The sequence below is a fragment of the Herpailurus yagouaroundi genome, unplaced genomic scaffold (assembly GCF_014898765.1).
Source record: "Herpailurus yagouaroundi ecotype Mexico unplaced genomic scaffold, PumYag 180, whole genome shotgun sequence".
In the NCBI taxonomy this organism is placed as follows: Eukaryota; Metazoa; Chordata; class Mammalia; order Carnivora; family Felidae; genus Herpailurus; species Herpailurus yagouaroundi.
This window is the reverse complement of record NW_024412411.1, coordinates 18,017,612-18,036,363: the sequence shown is the minus strand read 5'-3', so window position 1 is coordinate 18,036,363 and position 18,752 is coordinate 18,017,612. Positions and strand designations below refer to the sequence as shown.

Genomic DNA, 18,752 nt, shown 5'->3' with positions numbered 1-18,752 from the left:
ATAGTGCTTGCATATTTTAGACTGATTTTTTTAGTTTTTACAAAAGTTCTAAGAGCTAGGATTATTGTATCATAGCATATTACATTCATTTTACAGATAAGAAAAATTATCCCTCTTAATTTTGCAGAAAAGGACAGTTAACTAGCTCAAAATGAATATTAAATAGCAGATTTAAGATAAGAAACCATGTGTTTGAGATTTTTAGAAAAATAACCATATACTTGTTATACCCAGATGTTATATTCTTTTATAACTTGCTTCAAATGGCATATTTCCTTATGATTTTTCTATAGGATTACATTAGGTCAGTCTGCTATAACAAAATACTATAGATTAGGTGGCTTAACGAATGTTTGCTTCAGTTCTGGAGGCTGGGAAGTCTAAGATCAAGGTGCCAGCAGAATTGGTCTGGTGAGATCCCTTTCCTGGTTTGCAGAGAGCCACCTTGCTCTGTCCTCACAGAGAGTCTACAGAGAGCTGTGGCCTTTTCTTCTTCTTATAAAAGCACTAATTGCATAATGGGGGCCCTACCCTCAAAAACTTAATCTAAACCTAGTAAACTCTCCCAAGCTCCACCTCCAAATACTATGACATTAGATTTCATCATATGAACTTGGGGGGAACAGACATCCAGTCCATAACAAGGAGGAAGCTATGTTTTCTTTGTATTTGCTCATCTAAAATATATTCATAGTTTTAAAATTACATATGGATTTCTCAGTTAATTATGTTTCAGAGACCTTGACAGGTAGAATTTGAAACATGAAAGTAACACTGCCACCTAGTGACAACTAACTTGAATGAAGTTGGAAAAGCAAAGCAGCAATTAAGTTCTCTCAGAATGGTGACACAAGTCGTTCAGGTAGAGTGGGCAGGGCACCAGACTTGGGCGGTCATTTCTTTTTAGTGAATATTTGAGATAGTTGACTCTTTCAATGATCATGCGTTAATAATGATGAAACAAAACAAATTCCCTTAGCTATAGAATATTACCCATGTAGTAAATGGATAAAATGAATTCCTGGGAAATCATTGACTGGGATCTGTCTCCGTTTTCCTCACTCTTTCCATTGCTTCCGAATGAGGGAGGTTTGTACTCGGATAACCTAATAAAAAGAAGTTTTCATCTTAATTTAGAGAACTAAGGATATTCAGGAACAAACATGTAGGTAGAAATGAGTCCTTGATAAAATTTCCGGTTAGATTTTACAGCATTGTAAGGAAGAGGTGGAATGCCAAAGATAAACTCCCGTCTATCCTAAGGGGACACTTAGGATAAAGCCACTTTGAATTAAATTACTACGTGATTTAATGTAAGCACAACAATAAAACAGTTCCAGACATGCAGTAAGCAGTTAGAAAATGAGGAATATAAGAATTTTCTTTAAATCATTGAACCACAAAGGAAAATTGAATAATTTATTTGTATCTTTTAAGTTCTACACTTATATGATAGATTTTAGCTGAAAAAATTTAAGTGAATTATTGTCCTGGTACATTAAGATTGCAGATAAAATTATCATCTAAAATCCCTTGAGCTAAAATTTTCTTATCGTGTGCAGATGCCAGATCAAAAGAGATAACAATTATTCTATTTCTCTGGAGGCCTAAATAACAAAAACCCATCACTCTGAAATGGTAATAATTTTGCTGATTGAGAAAAGCATGTTAAACTTTTTTTTTTTTTTTTTTTTTTTAGATAGTCTGGAGGGGATTATTTCTATTTGTCTACTTAATGGTATATTCATTGCAATATATCTCTAAGGTGTTCTAACTCATGGTGTAAAAATAGCCTAACTGGAAATATTAATTACTTTTTATATAAGTCAGTGAAAATTATTGTTTTCCTGACATGACTTATTACCCTCTCTCCCCTTCCGGAACAATATTTCATGTGCTAACAATAAACATTTTGTAACGGAGATGCTATTTGCCAAGAGTTAAGTTGGAAATCTCACGAGCATGAAGAATTTTAAGATAAGAAAAGCATCTGACTTACGCACATTTCTCAGTCAATATCCTTAAAACAAATACTTTTATGTTTATTTTAGGAGGAGAGTACAGATTTGACCCCATCTCTTGCTTTCATGTGCTACATTATTTATATGAAGAATGTAGATAAGTACCAGACAAGAGCAGATGACAATCTAGCAAGATAGTTGCCATGAAGTATTGCCTGGATACCAAGGGTTCCGATTCTTTGGAAAAAAAAAAAAAAGATTTCACAATGTGGTTTTGATAATCTTCGTATGGGACACAGCTGATCTGGATCCCTCCTAGCTTTGGGTCACTGAAGAACTCTAGAGGTGTAGTTCTTAAGGTGAAACCAAAAGGATGGGTAGAGTCAGTAAGGTGAAGAGCTGAAAGGCAGTGGTTTGGAAGGGGGTTGTGTAGTCAGAGCTTTGAATTTTTTGGTACCTTATCCATAAAAAAAGGATTCAACTACACCAGTGTGGAGGTGCATAAAATACTGGGGCTCTCTAGGGTTCTTAATACCCAGAACAGTATAGTGGGGGCGGAATAAGAAATTGACTTCACACTAGAAAAATGTACTTGGGTGATTCTAACACTAGTAGAAAGAGGGGAGACTAAGTTTCATGGCAGTATAGAGGAGAAAGAGACCAGTTTCTTTTAGGGGTTTCTGGTGAGAGGTGAGTTGTTCAAGATTCTTGAAGGAGTTGGCGTTTTTGCCATGATCCTTGAAGGAGGAACAGGGTGAGGCCTGTAGTAAGTTTGTAGTCTGTTTTTGCCTTGGCCGTGTTTTGACCCTTGCCTTATTTGTTCAGCTAGGATTGTGTCTAAGCAGAGCCTCCGCATCTGTTCTTAACCTCAACTGCAGCCTTATCCTTCTACCCATGTGCCGGACACTCCTGGCCTACCTTCGAGGATCCCAGAAGGTAAGCACGAATAATCCTAGTCAGAAATCAAGTGTAACAGTGGCATGTTAGTAGCACTTAGTTTTCATGGTCTGATTTTCTACTAGACTGATTTCTCTCATTGGTTGTCATTTACTAGATGAGAGTAAAGACCTCATCATCTGTCAGGATGATCTGTGAGCTACTCTACAACGCTAGATAAGGGCAGTGGATGGGTAGAAATGGTTATTAATAGGAGCACCTGGGTGGCTCAGTCGGTTAAGCGTCCGATTTTGGCCTAGGTCATGATCTCACCATTCCTGAGTTCTAGCCCTGCGTCAGGCTCTGTACTGACAGCTCAGAGCCTGAAACCTATTTCAGATTCTGCGGCTCCCTCTCTGTCTCTGCCCCTTCCCTGCTCATGCTCTGTCTCTCCCTCTCAAAAATAAATAAATGTTAAAAAAATAATAAAAAAAAAGAAATGGTTATTAACAGTGGTATCAGGCACTGTGTGAAGCATTCCACATATGTAGCTAGGAGTCCTCACAGTGATTCTGCAGGGATTGCTGATGAAGAACCTGAGGCATAGAGACGTTAAGTAACTGGACCAACATCATGAGACTAGTGAAATGGCAGAGCTAAGATCAGTCCCAGTTCTGAGCTTTTTCCAGAATACTATGCCTCATTGAGACCTTGTGTTTTCATTTAGTTAAGTGCAGGTGAGCAAGCGAGAGCCCTGTGGACTTTGGGCAATATATAGGGTGACTGCTGGTGTTGGTGGTGATTTACCTCCTTTTCAAACACAGACATGTTTTAAGCTATGTAGTAGGATTGGAGAAGATGTCTTGATTAAGATGTGATGTCGTGTGTGATATTTAGTGTTGTAAAATGAAGGTTGTAAGAAAACAGAAAAACGTTTTGGAAATTGAAACTCAGTTGAAATTATTTTTTGTCTTCGGTTATCCTGGTGTGTGGTGTGTGTGTGTGTGTGTGTGTGTGTGTGTGTGTGTGTGGTTTCTTCATTGAGATAGTAAGGCATTGCTGGATCAATACTGATACTTTAAAAGAAGTTGTTAATATGAGGTCACTTTGATGTTCTGTGAAGTTTATATAAGCGGATTTACTGCAGTAAAACTTCTCAACCTTTTCATGTAATTATATTTAGAAACTCTTTACTTTTAATACAGTAATTTGTGGAAATAACTCTTTCTGTAGGTTGCCTGCCATTGTAAAATGCTAGGTTTTGATGCCTATGGATGGCTATTGGCTTGGTGAGAAGAAAGAGAAGATAAACAGCAGGAAATGAAACGCGCCCACCTAAGTCTCTCAGTATTTAATAAGTCTTAAGAACTGTCCCCTGATGTTTAACTAGGTACTCAAAGATGCTTGACATTTTATTTTTTATAAGATTATGAAGACATTTAAAACCATAGATGAAATTGCTTCATTTAAAAATAATCTTATTTTCTTGACTACAAAAGGAAATAATATATATTGTACAACTCAAACATTACAGAAATCATGATCAGGGAAGGTTTCTCCTAATATTACTGATTACAGTTTGGGGTAAATGCCTTCAGATTGGCATATACTGCCATTGACTTTAAACAATATGGGATTATAGTATAGTTTACATGTTATAATTGCTTTACCTAGCTGTTGTCTCACACATCCTTCCACATCAGTAATAAGCCTTCTTACATTCTCTGTAATGTTCGGGTGTTCCACTGATTAGATATATCATAATTCATCTCACCAGCTTTTACTTCCTAGGTTTCTGCTGTATTTCCAAAACTTTGACATCATAAACAATGCTTTAATGAAAAACTCTACAGGTATCTTATTTGCTGCATGATTTTCACCATGCCAAATTTTATTTAGGTTCCAAGCAGGAGAACCAGAAGACTGTTGGATAAAAGCAGAACATTCCATATAACCTGTGGTGTTACTATCTGCATTTTTTCAGGTGAGAAAACCAAAAGATATTAACATATTGTGTTAGAAGAACACATTTTATGAATGGTATTTTTATTGTTCCATAAATTATTTGCTGTCCAACTTGTGGTTTTCTTACTATATACCTTAATTTTTCTTTACTGTGTATTTAAAGATAATTGCCTAATGGTGTTACAGAAAATGAACATATCTTATACATTAAATATATATGTGTGTGTGTGTGTGTGTGTGTTTCACATTATAATGTATGAAAGTTGGCCCTCAAGCTGCTAATAATTGTTTTCCAAAAGTAAATAATTTCATTCAGAAAGATGAAAAGAAATAGAGTAAAAGTTTTTAAAGTTTAAAAGTGAAGATATGATAGGAGTTTAAATGCATACAAATTAGAATGTGAACTGTACCTTCATACAATGTGAGTCCATTCAATTATATTTGATAAATGTTTCTTTGATATTAATACTTGGGTTGAAGAGTAAATGTCAAAAAGCTTGTGGAAATGTATCCTGTTCAATTCCAAGTTAAAGTATCAAGTGAGAATCTTTTGGTTTTTAAGAGTCCTTTTAAAATAAATTTTTATCTTGAGCATTTATATGATACTTTTCAAATTTTTAGAACAGAAAATAATAAACATATTTATTAACTACATGGACTCTGGAGATGAATTGTGTATGCTCTATCCCCAATGCCCTCCTGCCTTACTGTGTGACATAAGCTCTCTGATCTTTGATTTGTTGTTGTTTTAATCATAAAATGGATTCACAATAGCACCTGCCTCATGGTTTTAAGACTAAAATGAGATCACCCATATGAAGTTTTTAGGATAGAATTAGTTATGGTTTATAATCTCAGGAGTTAATTATCTCAGTGGCGTAGCAACTGACATTTCTGTCTGGCCATTATTTGATAGGACATAGCTGTTTTGATACCAGGGACATTGGTCTGGTTATGTATGTATGGCTATTTTGAATCAGACGTGTTTTGATGCAGTTATTATCAAGAGATCATTAAGCTTTCAGCTTTTAAAAAGTTGCCAAGTATTGTCGAAACAGGCATCTGCACCGTTTTATCCCTGGACATCCTTGTATTGGTGGTTTCCACCTCTGGAGGCGAGAGACAGGGAGACGCTCATGGGTGGGATCAGGAATCCATCCAGCCCAAAAGTCTGGGTATGGAGTAAGAATCCAGGATGAGATGAGGACCAAGGGTGTGGTAAGGGTTAGGGCTGGATTAGGACACAGAGAGTGAAAGGTCAGAAAAGGAGGAGCATCAGGGAATGTTGACATATTTGTAACTTGATTTGTTCTAAACTGTAGCTGTGTCCAAATATTCTGGTTCAGCTGGCGAACAACCAGACTGAGACCGGGTAGAGTCTTGCCGTGAATAAACATTCCAGAGGGTTTGCTTTCTGCCACTCACTAGTTGTCTGACCTTAGCTACGTTGCCTCTTTTAACCTTAGTTTTTTTTTTTTTCCTTCTTCTTTTTTTAATGTTTACTTACTTATTTTGAGAGAGGGAGAGAGAGAATGCACACGTGTGTGCAGGTGGGGGAGGGGCAGAGGGAGAAGGAGACAGAGAATCCCAAGATGACAGTATGGAGCCCCATGCTGTGATCCCACAAACTGTGAGATCATGATTTTAGTGGAAATCAGGAGTTGGACACAACTTAACCGACTGTGCCACTCATGTGCCCCAAACCTTAGTTTTCTTTTTTTTTTTTTAATTTTTTTTCAACGTTTATTTATTTTTGGGACAGAGAGAGACAGAGCATGAACGGGGGAGGGGCAGAGAGAGAGGGAGACACAGAATCGGAAACAGGCTCCAGGCTCTGAGCCATCAGCCCAGAGCCTGACGCGGGGCTCGAACTCACGGACCGCGAGATCGTGACCTGGCTGAAGTCGGACGCTTAACCGACTGCGCCACCCAGGCGCCCCCAAACCTTAGTTTTCTTATCTGTAGAATAGGGATGCTTCTACCCACCTAATTGTTTTGCTGTGAGAATTAAATGGGAAAATCTATTCAAAATGTCTGGCCTGGCTTTCTCCCTGCTCCCTAAAATTAGAAGCCCTGAATGCTTTTGACCTAAAAGATCTTTAAAGAAGGTGAATGTATCCCTTAAGGGTATATCTCATACAGCTGTTACCTAGGGCTTTTTTTTCAGGAGAATTCAGAAAGAATGACCCATAATCTATGTATGTAGTTAACATATAAACCTTTAATTTAAAATGAAGGGATTTTTTTAAAGCTTATATATTTCAGACATGATAAAGCTATAGGACACACAATTTTGCTTAAATTACGCTTTATGCCTATGCCATAGTTGAGTCTCACCTGGGCACCCTTTTAAAAATTTCCTTAACTCTGTACTTGCTTGTTAGTTAACCCACTTCTAACTTCCTGTCTGCTTTTTATGGGACCTTTTCACTTTTTGATTCTGGCAAGAGCTTATCAATCAGTTAGCTAACTTTTTATTTAGCATTCTAGTCTTTCTCTTCTGTGTGCTTTCTGAGTACTTTAGAACTTTTGGCATATCTACATCTCATATGCTAGGTTGGAGGGGACCATAGAGTTTTCCAGTTTCCATACCATGTTTTCTGTTGAAACAGAAAATTTGTATAGACTGTAATTGTTCACAAACCAGTTTCAGGTTACTTATCTCATTACATCTCCTATTTCTGTCATTATCATTTTACAGAGAACTAATCTGAGGCATCGGTAGGTAAACAGTGTGGCCAAGAAAACTGGATTTCCAACTATTATCTGTTGTTCTTTCACCTCCCTTATTTCACCTACAAGAAAAGATTGGGAAGGGGGAATGTGGTATCATTCAATGCACAAGTTTGTTTTCTGCTTCCTTTCCAGCCTCTTCAAGATAATTTTCCTTTTCCCTGGCCATGCCAAAATGAATTTGTCTTCAACTCTGTAGTAACTTCCTAACACGTGCATCTTTTGCAAGAGCTCTGAGTCAGTTGAGCTCTCTGTCTACTGTGCCACTGTAGATAGATTGTTAAATGGTAATTATTACTTTCCCGAGTTTTTAATACCAACGAAGTGATTGCCAACACTTTTGCTGTTGGGTTTAGGATGCTATGATTTGAATTTATGGGTTGTGAGAAATTTTGACTAGTTAAAAGCCTTCCAGGTGGTCTATATTTTAGGTTGAGTGGCAGTGGAAAATCACAAGATATATGCAACAGATTTAGAGCTAGAGGAGAGATGAAAAATGTAGAACAACTCAAATATCCAGGAGCTGTTAAATAAGTAAATGCACGCTCATATCCTCATACATTTACGTGTGTAAGTGTGTATGTATGAGTTTCCTAACCCTCACTTGCTAGGGTTATTTTATTCTAGCTTTTGAAAATTCAGTTTCTTTACATGATTTCTAATACTAAACTGTCAGTAATCAAGATTTTTGTGTCTTTAAAATTTCCCCTTTCAATTTAATATTTTATTGCTCAGATCAGCTGTCAAAGTTTGACCCTGTGTTTACTGAGGGAGAGGAAATGAGCCCTCTTTGTGGAGCGTATAGAAAAGCCCCACTGATTTGGGCCTCATGTGATTCCGTAGGTGTGCACGTGGCTGCCCATCTGGTGAACGCCCTCAATTTCTCAGTGAACTACAGTGAAGATTTCGTGGAACTGAATGCTGCAAGATACCGAGATGAGGTGGGTGGTCTCCCTCTTCTCATTTTCCTTTCACTTGTGGTGAGGTGACTGATGAAGGTCTGTGATTTTCACGGAAAATTTGTACCTTGCTGCTCCCTTTGAGTGCTTTTAAAATGCAGTTGTCAAGTTGAGTTTTGTTCCTTTTCAGTAGAAAATATAGGTAATTACTATTTCACAGTCTCTCCTGCTGCAAGTGGGAGGTGGAGAGTGTCTACTTTTTATATTTTGCCGTGTTCCGACGGCTGCCACTCAGGCCTGCCTTCTGCCTCCCAACAGCGTTGTCTGGTTCCTATCCGGCGGAGACGGCCAGCGGTGTCTTTACCGGGCAAAAGTTCTTTTTTTTTTTTTTTTTTTTTTTTTTTTTTACGAACTTGTACAAGAAAGGGCAGAGACCCAGGTTGACTATTTGAGGATCCTGAGTAATCAGTTTATTTGACTTAAAAAAATATTATTGAGTTCTAGTGGTTACTCGGTTTTGTTTTAATCCTTGAAATAGGTGACCTGGAGCTGAATTCTGGTGCGGGCATTATTATTTAGGGCTGCTTTTCTCCATGTGAAGCCACGCATGAAGTGAAATTGTATGTGCGGGGTGGTGGGCCAGAGCCTGATGAACACATGTATAACCCTGGTTAGCTCTCTATTGCTCAGTACTTTCATCCTGACTTTTCCTCAGTCTTCCTTTGCTTCATGGCAAGCCTGCATCAAAATCAAACTATTGGGCATTGAATTTGATCACACCCCCACCCTGTTCTGCTAAGTCTGGTAGTGACTTTGTAGGATTGTTCCCTCTCTTCCCTAGCTCCATTTTCTCTTCCACATATCACTTGAGTTATCTAGACGAATACTGCTATGGTTATGTGCTTGATCTCTTTTTCAAAACAAAACAAAGGGAACACCAACAACAAACAAAGAAACAAGTCACAAAACCAAAATAGCAAGCAGCCTTTGCTAAGTTCTTTGACCAGACACTAGTATTCTTAAAAAAGTCAAAATGGTTTAACTGGTGTGCACTGGGGTCAAGCATTGATAATTGCACTGAGCACCCAGCATTAAGAACCACTGACAAATCCAGCTTCATTGCATGCCAGTGGAAGCTGTTCACGTGTAATGATTTCAGAATGGAGCCACCACTTTTTCCATCTCCTGCTACCTACTCCTATTCCTGTATCCTCCTCTGCCCATAGCCCACGGATTTCCTGGTTTCCTGCCTTTGCCACACAGAGACCTCCTGCCATGCCAAGGACGTCGCCAGGACCGAAGCGACTCCAGTCTTTATCTTTCCTTCTTTGCTTCTCTCTTTTGTTTTGGTAATCTTAAGTCTTTAATAACTATAATGGTTCTATCATTTTTTTTTAAATGTTTATTTTTGAGATGGACACAGAGAGAGAGAAAGAGAGAGAGAGAGCAGGGGAGGGGCAGAGAATGAGGGAGAGAGAGAAGCTGAAGCAGGCTCTGCACGCTGTCAGTGCAGAGTCCCATGTGGGGCTTGATCTTACGAAACCGTGAGATCATGATCTGAGCTGAGATCAAGAGTCAGGCGCTTAGCCAACTGAGCCACCCAAGTGCCCCTAAAGGTTCTATCATTTAAATGTCATATGCTTTTGCTTAATATTTTAATATTTTTAGTCATATTAGGGTCTGTAGTTATTAACTTTATTTAACTTTATGCAGCTTACATGCTCAAAAGAAAATATTTTAAAACTCTCAAGAAAATGAAGTTTAAAAAATGAAACCCTTTTCTCCAAAAGTAGCCACAGTTAATTACTTTCTGTTCTCTTATAAGATACTTTGAGTGGTATTTTATGAAACATACTCATCAACAATTTTCTTATTTCCATAATTACATGTGCAGTAGCTTGCTGTATCAAAGAGTATAGATCTATCATTCTCTTCGTACTAATGTGTGACAGTTTATTTTAGACTTTTCCTTATTCACAGATGTTTAGGTTGTTTTTGAGTCTTTGTTATGAACCACTCTCCAATAAATTGATTTTTTTATATGCTTCCACTAGACAGATCCCTAGAAGTAGAAATTTGTTTCAAAGGTGTTCACATTTTTAGGTTTTTTTTTTTTAATTTTTTTAAAGTTTATTTTTATTTTGAGAGAGAGAGAGAGCAAGAGAGAGCAGGGGAGGGGCAGAATCCCAAGCAGGCTCTGTGCTGTAAGCGAGGAGCTGGATGCAGGGCTTAAAAGTTGCAAACAGCAAGATCATGACCTAAGCAGAGATCAAGCGTTGGCTGCTTAACCGACTGAGCCACCCACATATTTAATTTTTGCGCCCTGCACATTTTTAATTTTGATGGACATTGCCAAATTGCCTTCCAAAAAGGCTTCACCAGTGGACATACTTCTACCAAGTTTGTCAGAATGCTTATAGCTACACCTGCCTTGTTTTTTGTTTTTCTTTAATTTCTGCCAGTCTGATGGATGAAAAATGGTAACTCATTGTTTTAATTTATATTTCTTTCTTTTTTTTTTTTCTTCAACGTTTTATTTATTTTTGGGACAGAGAGAGACAGAGCATGAACGGGGGAGGGGCAGAGAGAGAGGGAGACACAGAATCGGAAACAGGCTCCAGGCTCTGAGCCATCAGCCCAGAGCCTGACGCGGGGCTCGAACTCACGGACCGCGAGATCGTGACCTGGCTGAAGTCGGACGCTTAACCGACTGCGCCACCCAGGCGCCCCTATATTTCTTTCTTTGTTTCCTTCCTTCCTTCTTTCTCTTTTTTCTCCCTCTCTTCTTTATTTTTGAGCAACTTGTAGGTATCAATGTGCTAGATGAAGATGAAAACACAAGCACACGCACACACGCACACACACACACACGCGCACACACACATGCACACACACACTGCACGCATAAACAGAGTCTTCTGTGAATTGTCTTTGAGAAAGAAGGATTTGTGACAAGCAACTTTGTACATGCTTTGTGGTCTCTGTCTGTCTTCTCCAGATTTCTAGTGACCCACCCTCAGGCTACTGGGTGGCAGACTCTTGATGGCCTACCCGAATCTGCCTCATCTTGTCATGTGTGAAACTGTCTCCTGCTCTCTCACATTCCATCCTCATTCCCTGGCAGTAGTAATTGTTCCATCCTCTGAGTTCCCACAGCTATTGGTTCAGATTTCTGGTGTTACCTCTTTGTTCAGCTGGTCTTGTATTTTCATTAGCTGTTTATATATTAGGTTACTCTAGGTTACCCTTTAGCTATGTTCCTAATGTCAGAGATAGAAGTCATCTGGCCCCGGCAGGATGAAGTTATGCTCTTGCTGGGCAAGTGGCCCTTATTAAAGGCTTCTGCAATTATTTCATATAAATGGCTTCCCACTTTGTATATAGGTTGGGCCGACTCCAGCTTCAATGGAGGCATAGGAAAGAATTTCAAAAGTTGTGCAATACTAAGCACCATTAGGATGAAAAACAAATCCACAAATCTACTGGGGATTGATCTCAGAAGATACAAAGGGAGTTGCCTAAGGTCCATTACACCACAAGAGATGTAGTTTAAAGGAAAGATTACACTAACAAGATTAATTTTTATATTTCTGAGTAACAGGAACCCATCCTCTTTATTTGAATATCGTCACTACTTTTCACAGTATTTGAAATACTGTAAGTATTCCATTAGTATTCTTTGCACTGAATTTACAGTGTACAGCCCTCCCTATATATTTTATTACTTTTGATTTTCACTGTCTTGACATATTAAAGGTGCAATTTGACAATTATGGTGGACAAAGTATGTATGAATGTTTCCACATTATAGCCAAAGATATTGAGTCTCCAAATGGTCATAGTGTGGGCTTCAGGCCACTGCTACTAATTTGTAATTAGCCATGAAGTTGAAAGTCTACACTTTCTGAGTCTTCATCCCGTGCTCTTTCTTTCTCAGAAGGATAGTCTTCTCTGTGTGATTTTGCACTTGTTACGATCTCCTCTAGTGTCATGAAAACATTATGAAACTTAATTGAATTTCTCATTTCCATTGGGAGAATGCATCTGAAATGCCTAATGGATCTGATACCCAGCAGATTCCTTGTAGAATTTTACATTATCAATGTTCTATTTTTCAGTCAATTTTTTTCCCTTTTTCTCAGGATCCTAGAAAACTTCTCTTCACAACTGGTAAGTTGTTATTCATTGCTCTTTCTGCAGATTCAGGGAAATCTTTGAAAATAAGCATCATCAAACTACATAGCAATTAAATATATGTTAAGATATAACATGGAAAATTTGCAATCAGAACCAATGTTAGGAGTTTAAGCGTAAGTTGCAACGAAAGCAGGGGAAAAGGCAAACAGTGGGGTTCAGATGAACTAAGAGTAAAAATAAGTAAATGCATTTGCCTTCCATATGTTCTTCCAATAACAACAATGTGATGCCATAGGCTTTGTGCCCACGGCTGTGATAGTCCTGTTGGAGATGGTACACATAGAATAGTCTCTTGCCCTCAAGGTACTGGAAAGAAACATCAAGCATTCTGAATATCAATATGGCTCTTATAACTCAGTAATTTAGTAGGATATTTTGTCTCTTTATAACCTATGTAAAAAGGGGAGAAACAGTCATTAAAATCCATTAGTTTTCTTGCAATGGGACTCCTTTTTCATTTGTCATTTACTTTTCCTTTCCAAGCATGCTGTCCATGAAAGCTCAGTCTAGACTATTAATTTGTTAAAGCGCATTTAAGCATCTCAAAATTTTGTCCTGTTGTTAGTATAATTCTTACTAAAATTCTTCTCTTTCTCAACTTTACATGATGAAAGGAGAAAACTGCATTTGGGGGATTTTTAGCACATATTTCAGTGGTAAGGACAATTAGGTAGTTGAGACGGTCTATCATAAAGGCTTGGCTATCACAAACACCCTATTAAGGATCAAAATTGCATCGGAGACTGAGGTGCATGGCTCTGTCAAATGCATTGTTTTTCTTTTCAATCAATATTATGATGAAAATAATAATAATTCAGATGTTTTTTCCCCTTCCTTGTCACAAGTGAGGACACAATGGTATATTTTGATTTATAAAATATATATTTTTTTCTGTCTGTGTATGCAAAGTATTCCACAGTTTTCTCTGTAGGAACACAATTTAGTTTTGTTTACAACTTTGCTCATTGAAAATATGTTTTTCATTTAAGCCTTAAGAATTGGATGAGAAATAAGAGGCAGAAAAAGCAGAAAAACAAAACCTTATGTGTGAGTCAATGTATTTTTTGGTTCATATGAATTAATTTTACAGAAATATCCAAGAACTTTGTTTTAATATTATTTTGTACAGCACAAAGTATGGGTGAAACATGGAGACATTTAAAATGTTTGGGAAAGTTTAGTTTACAGACATATAAAAAGATGTCTTATATGACCAAGATATTACATTCAGAGTCTTAGTGTAATGAATACTTATATATAAGCAGGTGATCTCTCCATCTAGCATGAAACCCCACCATCCCATGTTTTTTCCCAGAAGTTTCATGAGTGATGTTGGACTAAGTAGAGATGATACTTAAAAATATGAATTTCCAGATTCCATTCTAGAGAACCTCTCTCTGTAGTGTGACCTGACCATGAATGTTGTTAACCTTCCCAGGTATCTCAGGAGCTTCTGTTTCACCCTTACTGAACATCTCATCATACTGTTGTAATTCCCTTCTCGCAACACCTAACTTTTGTCTACTCTCTTACCCTATTCTCTCTCTCTGTCTCTTTTTTTTAACCTGCTCAGCTTCTGCTCAGCCTCCAGCCTCAGCTGACACACCCCATCATGCACAAATTCCTCCTTGGAGGCAGAGCTGCTCTCTTCTTTGGCATGGGTTCCTAAAGACACATAGTAAAATACTATGCTGGAGAATACTTTATTTCCCGTACATGCATGGTCTTTTCCACCTGAATGTGAGCTTTTCCAGTGTAAGGCAGGGCTTCCCCTAGGGCATGCAGAGCCTCAGGTACATTTTTTTGTGTTGTATTGTTTTGTGGAATTTCTGTCACTACAAACAATTTGAAAAACAAACCAGTATATCACTATCCTTTTAGTGTCCCAGTCTACACCATTTCATGAAAGAAATTCGGTGCTGGCCAGAAGGTGCCAGGTTCTCAGGTTGTCAGCTTGGAACACAGCCCAGAAGCCATATGTATGAGTCTGGAGCTTCTAGAGCATCTGATTGACCCTACTGAGTAGTAGGTGAGAGAACAAAGCAGAATCAAAGGATGGCAATGGGAGAAGGGATGGTTTTCTACAAATAGACTTAGTCTAGCTTTGTATTACTAGTAAGTCTATGATTAAAATACCGTTTCATAGCTACGAATGTTGTTAGGTACAGTGCTGAGGAAAAATCAAGTTTCTTTTTTTTAAAAATTTTTAATGTTTATTTATTTCTGAGAGAGAGAGACAGAGTGTAAGCAGGGGAAGGACAGAGAGAGAGAGGGAGACACAGAATCCGAAGCAGACTCCAGGCTCTGAGCTGTCAGCACAGAGCCTGATGAGGGGCTCGAACTCACAGACCGCAAGATCATGACCTGAGCTAAAGTTGGACACCCAACTGACTGAGCCACCCTAGTGCCCCCAAAATCAAGTTTCTGATGGAGGAATGCATGCATGTTTTTAGGTGTTCTAGTGATAAAGTCTACCTTTTATTGGTTAATATATTTCTTAGATTTTAGGTTGTTTAATTTTTTTTTTTCAACGTTTATTTATTTTTGGGACAGAGAGAGACAGAGCATGAACAGGGGAGGGGCAGAGAGAGAGGGAGACACAGAATCGGAAACAGGCTCCAGGCTCTGAGCCATCAGGCCAGAGCCCGACGCAGGGCTCGAACTCGCGGACCGCGAGATCGTGACCTGGCTGAAGTCGGACGCTTAACCGACTGCGCCACCCAGGCGCCCCAGATTTTAGGTTGTTTAATGTTACATAGAGTCTTCTCTCTGTCTTTAAATATTTTTCGATGTTATCTACAACTGAGAAATTAAGATGGTTTTGTAGAAAATAAAGTCTGTGGCAGTTCAAGTGACATGAAATATGGTAGTTAGATCACTCAGTAAGAAATGTTAAAAACATTAAGAATTTATAAAATAAAACAAGTTTAAAAGATTGTATTATTCAAACATGGATTTCAAAATATTTAGGATGTCATTTCCAAATTTGGTAGTACCTTGTTTGATGAGAATAAAATGCATACTATCCAGTTTCAATTAGAAAAGCCTTAAAAAACAAATAGAATTTGTTTCCAGTTATGTTGGAAAAAAACAGGATAATGAGTACAAGATGGTATATTTCTGACCACATCTGGATGTGGATGAAAACGTTCTGTCAGTTTCTTCTAGACTTGGGAGTATACTGCATCCTTTTAAAGGCAACTAATTAATGAAATCTAATATGCATAGATAAAAAGTAATAAGAATAAACATACAAGCATGTCATTTCCTAAGGAAACAAGTGTAGGTTTTGCTTTATAATTTGAAGGATTCAGAGAGTTCATAATGTACTTTCTGGCAGGTAAGATGGCCCAGTAAGCTTTGACTAGCTCCATAATTTCCAGCCTGTGCTTCCTGACTTTTGGAATGTGTGTAGTAATAGAAACTAATATATTGGGTCTTAGATGAGCTGTCATCGAAAGCTAGGTTAGGGTGCCCCTTGATGTACCCTAAAAACACTCAATGCTTAGCTCTCTTTCAGCACTTAATGCCCTTTGTTGCATTTGTCTGCTTATCTTGTCTCCCATACTGGACTAGAATTTCTTTTAGAGCAGGATTCATTTTTTCTATCACCTAATAGTACATTACAGATACCTAGAAAAAAATACACTGAAGATAAAAGCCATTTGTGTAACTCTACTACTTGTTACATAGATCTTTACAACATCTAGATAATCAGTTAGCTAACCTTTGTTTAATTCCAGTGTCAGAAATTGTAACTTCTTAAGGTACTCCCCTTTTTTTGACCATTGTAATTATCATAATTTTTCCTTTTCATTGTTAATTATAAGTAACTTTTTCTTCTTCATTGAGCTGGCCTATTACTTTATAAATTACAAAGTCTGATCTTTTTATATTTCTGGGAGATAGAAAGGAAACATGAATCCTTTAGATAAAAAAGATAACTTCATAAATCTGAAAGAACATTAAAAAGTGTTGAATTGATTCTCCTCCGGTGAGATTGGAGTTTGGCCTAAGGGACAGTAATGGGAGCATTAATCCCAGGATGTGCATCCCATCGGCCAAGGTGTCTACTTCATCTTCAAGTGACTGATGTCAACTATTTCACCTCCTCTGAATCTTTCCAGTATGTTTTCCGTGTTCTGTTCTAAAAGGTGTTCACTGGTTATATGTTTGAGGAAAGATCTGTTTCTGGTTTCTTAGTGCTAGTACTTCCCAGAGACTTTATTTTTTCAACGTTTATTTATTTTTGGGACAGAGAGAGACAGAGCATGAACAGGGGAGGGGCAGAGAGAGAGGGAGACACAGAATCGGAAACAGGCTCCAGGCTCTGAGCCATCAGCCCAGAGCCTGACGCGGGGCTCGAACTCACGGACCGCAAGATCCTGACCTGGCTGAAGTCGGACGCTTAACCGACTGCGCCACCCAGGCGCCCCAAGACTTTAATATACTAATGTGTTCTGTGACTCTGTAAGGAATTATTATTATACTTTTGAGAAATAGAAATTAATATCTCAAAGAATTACTGTTCAAATAATATACTTTGGAAATTATGCCTCTATACTAAACATACTCAGTTTTTTCAGGTGTCCTGATGAAGTGATTTGTAGACATTCCATAGCTAATCCTGGCATATTTAGAACCACATGGGAAGCCTTGTATGCAGACACAGTAGACCTTAATAAAGTCCCAAGAAAATTATTGGAAAGGCCTCCGCAACCACAAATTTTACATCAAGGAGCCATCTGGGATTCTATCATTTATTTATTCATTTGGTCAAATACGTTTTTTTTTTTTTTTTTAATTACTTGAAGCCAGAGAGAAAGACCTCCTCTTTTTTTTTCTTTTTCAAATTTATTGACTTATAATTGGAGCCCAGTAGATAATGCATATGTAAATTATGCTATTTGATTGATTTTTGACATATACATACACTTGTGAAGCCAAGACCAAAATCAAGATAACAAATATATTTATCATTCCACAAAGCTTTCTGTGCTTTTATAATGCATCCTGAGACTGATCTGCTTTCTATCACTGGAGAATGGTTTGGATTTTATAGAATATTATGTAAAAAGAATCACAGAGTTTGTACTCTTGGGATTTTTTAAGTGGAAGAATGTCTGGCTGTTTTCACTCAGTCTAAAAATTTTGTGATTCATGTATGTTGTTGCATATAGCACATGGTGGTTTTTTTAAATTGCTGATTAGTGTTTCAGGTAGAGATAATACCACAATTATTTACCCATTCATCTGTTGATGGAGATTTCAATTGTTTATAGGCCTTAACTGTTAAAAAAATAAAGTGGCTATTTTTGAACAAGTCTTTGTGTAGATGTGTATTTAAGATTCTTTGGGGGAAATACTTGGGGGTGGAAAGGCTGGGCCATTTTGTAGGCATGCTGTTTTTTGTAAATACCATTTTTCTGTACTGCTAGTCCTTAAGTGTGAACTAGTTGTATATAGTTGTCTTGTTCTTCTCTTACCCCTAGGAAGTTAGTATTCACCTGGAGCAATGGCAAAGAGGAAGGGGAGGGAGGGCCCTGGAAAAGAAGTATAGAGAAGAGATGATTTGGATTAGGCATATCAGGAAAGGCAAGTATTGTTAGGCTTCCAAATCTGTATATTGGGAAGACCAAGGAGGAGAGAGTGTTCAAGTGTTAAGCATACAAAAACTAGCTCCTTAATTTCTCATGTGGCCCTTTATAAGTAGAAACTTGTTTCTACTGTACTGAGATTTCTAGCATTTTCCAGTGATTCCAAACTGTTGGAATCCTAATGATGCACACCTGTATTGCTCCTGTATTGTTCCCAGCTTGTCTGCTTCTGCTAGAGGCTTACAGTTCATGATGGCCCTTCTATGTTCTAGGTGGTTCCCTGGCAAGGAGAGAAGTTGGGGAATGCCTATACTTTTGGAGACACAATTGTTTCCAAAGCTTTCCATAAAGATTTAAGATGGAATCTCTCAGGTTATTTAGGGCTTACTGTTGCTTGTATGATTATAAGAGCAAATAACAGTAGCTTATAGACAGGATATTTTATTTGGTATTAATAAGATAAATCGAAATGCAACTATTGTGATTTTGGTTGTTTTTGATCCAGCATATCAACTATTCATTTT

At 37.8% G+C, this 18,752-nt stretch overlaps 1 protein-coding gene across 5 annotated transcripts in view; it reads left to right on the top strand.

Moving 5' to 3' along the window:
* NOX4 (NADPH oxidase 4) overlaps nucleotides 1-18,752 on the top strand; it is a 170,991-nt gene that overhangs the window by 20,273 nt on the left and 131,966 nt on the right. For 3 of the 5 annotated variants that reach the window (XM_040489587.1, XM_040489586.1, XM_040489589.1), the window contains 4 exons: nucleotides 2,787-2,897; nucleotides 4,737-4,821; nucleotides 8,379-8,476; nucleotides 12,577-12,604. In XM_040489587.1, the coding sequence (XP_040345521.1) occupies nucleotides 2,787-2,897; nucleotides 4,737-4,821; nucleotides 8,379-8,476; nucleotides 12,577-12,604 (322 nt within the window). The remainder of the gene's footprint in view (nucleotides 1-2,786; nucleotides 2,898-4,736; nucleotides 4,822-8,378; nucleotides 8,477-12,576; nucleotides 12,605-18,752) is intronic. The other 2 variants (XM_040489588.1, XM_040489590.1) reach the window with 1 other exon arrangement.